The sequence below is a fragment of the Oryza brachyantha genome, chromosome 9 (assembly GCF_000231095.2).
Source record: "Oryza brachyantha chromosome 9, ObraRS2, whole genome shotgun sequence".
Lineage (NCBI taxonomy): Eukaryota > Viridiplantae > Streptophyta > Magnoliopsida > Poales > Poaceae > Oryza > Oryza brachyantha.
The window spans coordinates 11979359-11988778 of NC_023171.2; the positions used below are offsets into that span (position 1 = coordinate 11979359).

The following is a 9420-nucleotide window of genomic DNA, read 5'->3' on the forward strand; positions in this document are numbered from 1 at the left end:
ACCACCTTCCCATCGGCCACCACATATCAGATTAGAGGGGAGCCGGCCGCCACACATCAGATCATAGGGGATTAAAAACCCTAGTTCCCTAGCACGATACAGATAACGTGCTACCCAAAAGTCAAAAATATCCTTCTACCATCATATGTGTTCTGGTGTAATAACATGGGTAAATTTGTATATAAAGGTACAACCTAATTTTTTTACCATCCGATTGAGTTGTATGAACGGCCGAGATTTGGTACTGGCTTGTAAGAGCGGTACCTGCTGTATGAGTAATAGAAGATGTATATTATGCTCACCTTAATAATCTGGCCAGCTGCACTTAAGGGGCATGGTGAGAAAAATTCCCCCTTTGATGGCTACCTAAAATTCTCACGTATGCCTGACGTGGCATACGTGCTTCTGCGACTTCTGCCTTCGCTGGTGCTTTCAGTCCCACATCATAACAAACAACTTGAAAGAGCCATGTTCGGAAGCACCATGTGTATATTACGGATCAAGCTTATGTCCAATTATAAATTGGTGTATATGTGATGTCCTTGTCTCTAAAATGTAACAGTCTTGTAGCCTTTTTAAGATAACCGGTCACTATATAGTCATGGTCCGGCAAAAGAAAGACGTGAATAGTATATATGGATGTTTCACCTCGTCATTTGCATGATATGAGAGAAAATACCAAAACCTCTGGAGATCATATTCGTTCTACATCCCCCACTATTTGGCTCAAGAATGTCCTATAGGTGGTTTTCTTGGAGAGCCTTTTTAACATCTTTGAAAAAGTATTTCGAGGTACCATGTTTTTCAGTGTAAAAATTTAGTATATTGAGGTACAATGTAACTTGAGATATCAAAATTCTGCACTAAAATTTTGAGTATCTTAAAAGTACTTTTCAAGAATGGTGAAAAATATCTTTCTCGGTATCTTATGTGGGGCACTGTAACTATTGTAACAGTGCCCAACACAATCGCTGGAAGCTATTGCTTAAGTGTAATTCATACATGTGTAAATAGCCACTCAATTCTCATTATATTTATGACCACGGTTAACACGTTTTAATATAACAATATTAATATCGAGCAAAGAACAAGGGAAATATCCAACAAGGCAAACCACCAGTCTTCCCTAAAGTATGTGTTAATTGTCGTCCACTCAACGGTGGTGAACAAGTCACATACCACAGAGACAGAGTATTGGAGCTGTAAGATCATAGTCATGATCAATATTTTGTGATGAACAATTGGCTTGTAAATTGATAGAATTTGGTTTGTAAACGGTTACGGTGTTGGTGTCGGTGTGTGTAACTAATGTGGGTCAGGTTGCGATATCTGTGCCCGGAAGTGGTTTGTTTATCTCTATGTGTGCAGGTGACTTGAGATCAACTGTGATCAATGGTGATGACCATGACTAGGTTTAGGAAGTAACCAAGGTCTGGATGGACCATGACTAGGTTCAGGGAGGAACTGAGGTCTGGATGGTCGAGAAGCCATGTGACATGGTTAGACTTGAGTCGTGATTCTCGGAGGCCAATATCGGTCAATAGCGGTGAGATCGTGACTAGGCTCAAGGAGAAGCTGAGGTCTAGACGATCGAGGATGCCGGGTGACGATGTTGAATACGAGGTGGCACATGGTAGATGGATACCGTGTGAGATGGAATCGTAACGGGTTTCGCATGTTGCATGTGTAAGCGCCGAAAAAATCGTAGTGAAAAAGAAATAGAGGAAGCGTGTTGTATGCGTACGTGTACGTATGGTGGCCATACGTGATCCATGCAGGGAGAGTCCGTATTGGACATCACGTACGTGCGCATGGATTTGGTTCGGTCTGTGCGGCTGCGTCCGTGGAGGAGTCTAATGTGAGTTTGAGATAGATTCAGAGATAGATTATTTTGCTATAAATATGTACCGAGGGGTATGTTTTCGGTGTGCTTTTGGGGAGATTTAGTTGTTGATTCTATATCGACAATTTTAAGAGAAGTGTTGTTGGTGCGCTTTGTAAATACCAGTTGAAGCAATAAAATTCAGATCATTTAATCTACATATTCTGCTTTCTTTTACGGGTATTTCTCTGGATCTCAACGATCTGATCGGCGGTACAGGAGCGGCGCGATCAAGTTAATCTCAAGAGCAGCTAACCAGAGTTAATCTTTTATTTCCGCTAAAAGATTTTTGGGTTTTAGTTCTATCTACCATTCACCCCCTCTGGTAGGTCTATTACACTATGTTTCGATCCTATAGGATCTACAAGCATCGTCTTGTAAATATCTCAAATGTTAACAAACACATACTCATGCTTAGCTAGTCCTAGAAAAAGTGACTAGCATTTCACTTTAATCGAAGCATTGACATCCAAATACAAGGGGGTAATTAAAGACAAACTTAGCCTTAATTAGAGAGTTAGAACAAGGTCAATAGAAGAGCTCGTTGTTAGCTATAAAATCTTTCCATATAACCAAGAGTTTAACATAGAGCCAACTTATACAATAGTTATATACAAACATATACTAAATCATCAATATATAGTTCATCTCTCAGGCACATACATTGTCTCGGAGCTCGTGGTACAGCTAGCTATAAATTTATAGTATTTTTTCTCTCTCCTCCACGTAAGTATAAATATAACGTAATAATTTTTAGAGCTCGCTTACGTCACTTATTGTACTCGCTCTTAGATTACAGCTAGCTGTGTTTGTTCCATCGTTCCATTATAAAGAAGTAAGATTATGGATAAAATGGTAGTTAGCATAGTGGATATTGGACTACAGTTTAGATGAAGTAGATTAGATATTTAAGCATGGGTTGAATGGATTGTTCGAATTTGGTTAAATGACATTGTTTATTTCCTGATTTTTGCTGACTTGAGGGATTTTATTGAGGTATTATATGAAGTGATGAAATCAAACCAAAATTACATTACATTATATGTGTTGTGTAGTATTTTGGGGTTTTTTCATGATTTTGTGTTGAGTTTATTCTTTTTCGAAATTATATTGTAACCATTTCAATATATGAACATATTATGAAATGAAATGGAAAATCCAAAAACATAGAAAAACAAAATATGCACACACAAAGATAAGGTTGTACTCATTTAGGCATTCTATTACATGATTTTCATTTTACACGATTTGGATATGTTACATCTTATGTCTTGCCAGTTGCCACCACCTTTATTTTCCTATATTTCCACATTTATTGAAAACCTGGTGGTTTTTCATACACATCTTATCGCACCCATCAGATTTTTGCAAGCCTTGGTGCACCTAACAAATAATGATGGCACATCTAGCAGCAATAAGGTGTAGAGTTATAACTACACATAATAATATATTCCAAACACAAACGTGGTGTTGCCAAAGTGCACACGTATAAGGTTTACCCACAAAATGAAGTAGAGAGAGCAAAAACCTAACCAAAATGCGTCCAGAAAAAAAATGACATCGAATTGAGGGGATATCGAATTTGAGCAACATTGCCAAAATTTGGTTTGACAAAATTTTGCATTGCATGAGCTCCAAAACCAGATTTTCTTTACTGCTCACGCAAAAGTACCTTGATGTATCACATTTTATTAGTGTAAAAATTTAGTGATTTTTTATCATCCTTAAAAAATACCTTAATATACAAAAATTTTGGTATCTCGAGGTATTAATTTTTACATTGAAAAATGTGGTACCTTAAGATACTTTTTTAAAGATATTAAAAAAGCTCAAGAATTTAGTATCTTGAGATAAAATGTATCTTAATGTATCAGAATTTTACAATAAAATTTTTAGTATCTCAAGATACTTTTAAGTATAGTAAAAAAACCTCCAAAAACACCGTATATAAATAAGCACATGGTGTGAACTAGAGGTGTCCAAATAGTGAGGTTTGTGAATGTGCGATCATGATACGTGCTCCAGGATGAGCCATGCCAGGCTGCCACCACTTATAATAAATACTGTTACACAACTACAAACAACGAGAGTCGTGTGTCAGCTTAGAAAACAAAATGGCCAAAAAATGATGGACCAAAGAGAAAAACAAGATGAAATATGAAATGATAAAATATCCAGAGGAGACAAAGATAACACAAGCAAGCTACTTGCAGGGTGGGTGCTTCTTGATCCAAAACAATGGATGTGAGGGGTACGTGGGACTCCCTGAATGAAAGTGACTTGTTGGGTGGTTACGATTACGATTCTCCTCTCCTTCACATTTTCTCCTCTCCAATCGCCCAATTTTATATCTTTTGTGTGTTGCATCCAGCACGGGAAGCTGAAAACGTAGGCATGACTCATGGATACGTCAAGAACTCAGCCTATCGGGTAAGCTGATAAGAACACGTACTATATGAATGTACATACCTTGATGGACACTTGCCCACCGAATTCCATTTCATTTTCGTCTGCAAGGAAAGAAAAAAAGCTTCTTTGCCATTTGCCAATTGTCCTCTCTCTCCATTCCGTCATGGTCCGGCTCCGGCAGATGGTGTCACATCCAGGCATGTCTTGCGATCACCTTCCAGGCTGGTTTCCTGGTTAAAAAAATGGGACCGATCGACGGTCAAAATAATGACTTGTGCTATAGCACAAGATCGACGGCTTTTGGGCCTTGACGGTGTGGCGATATTTTACACGTTTCAATCAAAATTAGGGACAGCAACGGGTCATATTTGGTGCAGGTAGAGCAATTACCCGCTACGGATAGAATTCCCTATCCGTATCCGTATCCGTCGGGTACCGGACGGGTATCGGGTACCCGTCGAATCTACCATTTCACATGTCAGAAGCACATCAAAATAACAATTTCAACATATACAACAAACTAAATATACTGCTTATAATACAATATTGCATCACACAAAAAAATTAACAAATACAACATATTGCTCATAATAAATAGGTCATATCAAATTTTTTTGCTAAAGAAGAGTATATCCCAAATATTATTACGTGAATAACATAATAAGTTTTTAAACAAAATTCAATATGTGGACTGTATTCGGGTACCTGACGGGTTACCCGCGGATGAGAAAAAGTACTCGTACCCATACGCGCGTCGATTGGAGTCGGGTACGGGTACTACCCACGGGTAAAATATTGTACCCGTCCCCGTCGGGTTGGGTACCCAGCGGGTACCGGTACCGTACCCGAATTGTCATACTAATCAAAATCAGTCGAGACATCTCATAGGTGTCTTTTCATGCTAACTTTTTATTTTCTTTTCTGCCCGTAGATTAAGTTCATCAGATGTTGTAAAGGAAAGTAAGTAGACACGACTAATTAATCCATGGGCGCGGGGCCGTTTGGTGGCCAGAAAAGAAGGGTTCTACCCGCTACTAATTATAGTTTCTGCTCCCCACTTTAAGGCTCAATTTGGTCATAAAAACTTCATTAATAAAGGGGTAATGGACCCTGCACAATTCAAGTGAGATATTTCACCGGCCTGCGCATTAGTAGTACAACAGAAAGCTGATCGAATTAACCGCGATTAGAAGATGTTTATATTCGTTGAGATTTTTTGTTAGTTATGTGATCGGGACGGCATCCACTTGGTCAACGCTTTTGGATGATCGCATCGAAGGCACATGGGCCATTTGGCGAAAGCCCCACGAAGCCGAAGAGACGGACGTGAAAAGAGTGAGCTAACCTGGACGTCATGTTATCACAAGCCTGCAGCCCAAGTGAAAAATCTTTTTTTTTCTCTCTTTCGTCAGAGCCATGAACTGAAACCGATCATGGAGACGTCGCTTGCAAGGTGAAAAAAAAAAGAACTCAGGCCGGTCATGATCTTGCCTTCTCATCCCCAGTGCCCGTCCAAGTTAAGCTAGGCTACTACTGCTCCATTAAAATTCCTTTTTGCTTATTTTTACCGTGTGGTAATTTGCTGCGGATTTCGAGTGCTATTGGTTGGTATCACGGTTTTCAACAAATTTCGATTGCGTCTCGACAGATTCTGACTGAATCCTGATCAAATTACCATCTAACATTTGAATTCGTTAAAACCATTTAAAATTTGAACCCGAAATTTGATTTCGAGACGCACCAAAACGTCAAAGAAAAACCACGAGCTAGCCTCCAATTGCTCCTCCATTGAAACCACCACCGTAAAAATCGTCAAACCGGTAACCGCGGCAGTTTTGACAGCGAGTGGGTTGGGTTTGCTGATGCGACGCTGTCACAAGCCACACGTATGCGGCCGGAGCGGCGTCCGGGTGGGGTGGGGCCGTGGGGGAGCTAAGCTGCGCTTGCGTGCGCGTGGCGTCAGCATGACCGGCGCCCGGCACACAGCTGCAGCCGCTGGCAAGCGTTAGACTTTTGATGAGAGTTGCGCTGCACCCCGCGACCGCGAGCGGCGGCGAGCTTTTATATATTTCCGTGGCGCGAGGGACCAGAAAAACGCCAAGAAACGATCTGTCTGTCACTTTTGACCCCCGGAAGCAGCAGCAGCATCAGGCGGCGGCGTATCGGTGCGTGACGGCAATCTTGGGCGCTATATAAGAGGGCCCCAAACCGCCATAGCCTAGTGCTTCCATAGGCATCGCGGCAGGGAGCTCGGGGTCGGAGGAGGAGGAAGAAGAAGAGGAAGGTTGAGGAGTTTTCTGAACTTTCCCAAACCGAGCTGTTCACCGGCGGTGGGTGTGCACATGACGACGTCGATGGAGAAGCCCCGGCAGGTGGTGCGGAAGTTCCTGGCCCGGCCGCAGCACGAGGGCGTCGGCGCCGTCGTCCGCCGCAGCATCGGGAGGTGAGCTAGCTGTTGCTTGCTACCAGCCTGTACGCACATATATAATTACGGCGTCGGCTCGATCGGACGACGCCATTGCCTCTGGCTCGGTTGCTGATTGGGAGGAGGATCGATCTTGCCTTGCAGGTTCGAGTTGAGGTACTTCGATCCGTTCCTCGTCCTGGATGAGTTCTCAGGTGAGCGAATTGCCTCTACCTTCGTCTGATCATTTTGATTAGAGCGATAAAAGATTGCATTTTTTGATCCGTTTTTCTTGCCCCCAAATCGCATGCAGTCTCTGCTCCGGCTGGGTTCCCCGATCATCCGCACAGAGGTTTCGAGACCGTCACTTACATGCTCGAGGTAGGCACGGTTCTTGTACCAATTCTTTCATCGTTTCACATTCTGCTCGTTGGTAGTAAGTAGAACACGCATCGAACTGCACAGATCGCGGCCATGAAAATCTCCTTGCAGCTTACCCAAAAGGCCATTCGCCCATTCCTTGCTGCAACATCAGCGGCTTTGACAACCACACAAATCCGCACAAACTGAACGCGTTTCATTTCATCTGTCAACAAGGCAGCAGCAACTCAGAACGTTTCTTTCCGTCAAACTGAAGAATCCACCCGTCCAAACGGCGCCTCTGCGTTTTGGTTGGTAGCCTTCCTACGTCAACCACCTCGCGTCGCACATACTTTTCCTTCCGCGCTCAGAGGATGAACAGCTCAGCTCATCATTGGGAGATCGGTTAATAATATAGTATATATCTTCACCTAAACGGCTATAAACCCAACACCGGTCAAGCCAAAACCGTGTAGAAAATGAACCTGAGAGCAACAGTTTTTGGAGTCAGTGACCGGCCGTGCGTGTTCTTGGGGATGAGCTGAGCCTGACTGTCACTGACGTGGTTTTCAGGGAGCGGTGACGCACGAGGACTTCGAGGGCCACCGTGGCACGATCAAGGCCGGCGACGTGCAGTGGATGACTGCCGGCCGCGGCATCGTGCACTCGGAGATGCCGGCGGGGCCAGGCACCTCCAAGGGACTCCAGCTCTGGGTCAACCTCTCCTCCCGCAACAAGATGATCGAGCCGGGGTACCAGGAGATACAGAGCAAGGACATCGCGTGCACGACGTCGGACGGCGTGACGGTGCGGGTGATCGCCGGGCAGTCGATGGGCGCCCAGTCGCCGGTGTGCACGCGGACGCCGACGATGTACCTGGACTTCACGGTGCGGCCGCACGCGGCGGCGCGGCAGCCGGTGTGCGCGGCGTGGAACGCGTTCGCGTACGTGCTGGAGGGGGAGGGCGTGTTCGGCGGCGGCGGCGGCGAGAAGGCCGGGCCGCACCACCTGCTGCTGCTCGGCCAGGGCGACGGCGTCGAGGTGTGGAACAGGTCGGACAAGCCGCTCAGGTTCCTGCTCATCGCCGGCGAGCCCATCGGCGAGCCCGTGGCGCAGCTGGGCCCCTTCGTCATGAACACCGAGGAGGAGATCGACATGACCATCAACGACTTCGAGTTCAACATCAATGGATTCGAGAAGGCGAAGCACTGGAAGTCTCAGGCGCTGGTCGCGCTCGGCATAGAGTAGGGTGAAACCATTGCCATGCCATGCCACGACACGACACGCTCCGAAGAAAAACAAAAGAACAGTTCTTTCTCTAATGATACGAGGTTGTTTAATTTGTTTATTTTTCCTCTTCCAAACGAATAGCGATCACTTTGTGTACATATCTGGCATAAAAAAGATTGCTTGCTTTTTAGTTAGGCAGGTGCTTCAAATCTTCGGCCCTCTGAGTGAAAATTATGTACTCAACACGTTCATAAAGAAGTCGTTTTTGACTTTTTCAATGTCTGATGCAGGACTTTTTTTTAAATGTGTACAATTTAGAAGTATTTTAAAGAATATTTTAGCAGTAACAATCGAAGTTTTACGAAGTTGACATATCATGGTATTTTAGAGCATGCAAAATTGCAAAAAGATGATTTGATTTGAAACGATTCACCTTGATACTACAGCTGTGCGTGTGTGTGTTTTTTCCTGAAAATTTACAGCAGTGAAATTTAGCTTTAGAAAGAGCATATAAACCTAGAAAACAAGAGCATTGATTTCTGAATCTTACAAAGCAAAGTTGTTTGTCGCACAAAATTAATTTTGAGTTCCTCGTAAAAAACAAAGCTAGGAGTAAATTTTCAAATTCCGAGATCGGTAATTTGGGTCCAAATTCTGCCATCTGCTGGGCTTGAAAAACGATTTCTACCATACATGTATTAGATGGGCCTCCTTTTGTTTGTGCAGCCCACTGGAAATGTTATTGGACAGACTTACTGTTTGGGTTGGATTGGTGGTGTGACGTCCTATTTGAGTCTTGTTGGGCCTTTTTCGGCTTCAAATTAAAATGGCCTTTACTGATTCGGCCTAACGTAATCAAAAGAAGATGGGAGAAAGTCCATTACTAGTCACCAACCTATGGCTCGAGTTTTATTGAAATCCCGCGACCGCAAAATGAGTTATAAAGATGTCCTTGGACTGAGTTATGACTACGGTATAATATAGCATAGGGTTCGGTTGGTATCAAAATATGCACGAGAGTATATCAATAAGAAAGTAGGTAAGGATTTTTTTATATTGTTCTAGACCAGGTAATATCCCTAATCTAGTCGACCGAAGCATGTTTTGCTTTTTGTATGATCTCGGCGAGATGTTA

General features: G+C 43.5%; 1 protein-coding gene across 1 annotated transcript; it reads left to right on the forward strand.

Moving 5' to 3' along the window:
• The first annotated feature begins 6399 nt into the window (after positions 1-6399).
• Positions 6400-8568, forward strand: LOC102703151 (pirin-like protein). Its single transcript, XM_040527278.1, has 4 exons — positions 6400-6734; positions 6861-6910; positions 7009-7076; positions 7629-8568. Exons 1-4 carry the CDS (start codon positions 6634-6636, stop codon positions 8301-8303), a joined length of 894 nt encoding a protein of 297 aa, XP_040383212.1. The 5' UTR covers positions 6400-6633; the 3' UTR covers positions 8304-8568.
• The last annotated feature ends 852 nt before the right edge of the window (positions 8569-9420 follow it).

Excerpts from the sequence above, each read along its gene's own strand:
- LOC102703151 (XM_040527278.1), top strand. The coding sequence starts at position 6,634 with ATGACGACGTCGATGGAGAAGCCCCGGCAGGTGGTGCGGAAGTTCCTG. Across the intron at positions 6,735-6,860 it reads GTCCGCCGCAGCATCGGGAG|GTTCGAGTTGAGGTACTTCG; the intron begins GTGAGCTAGCTG and ends CTTGCCTTGCAG. Across the intron at positions 6,911-7,008 it reads CGTCCTGGATGAGTTCTCAG|TCTCTGCTCCGGCTGGGTTC; the intron begins GTGAGCGAATTG and ends AATCGCATGCAG.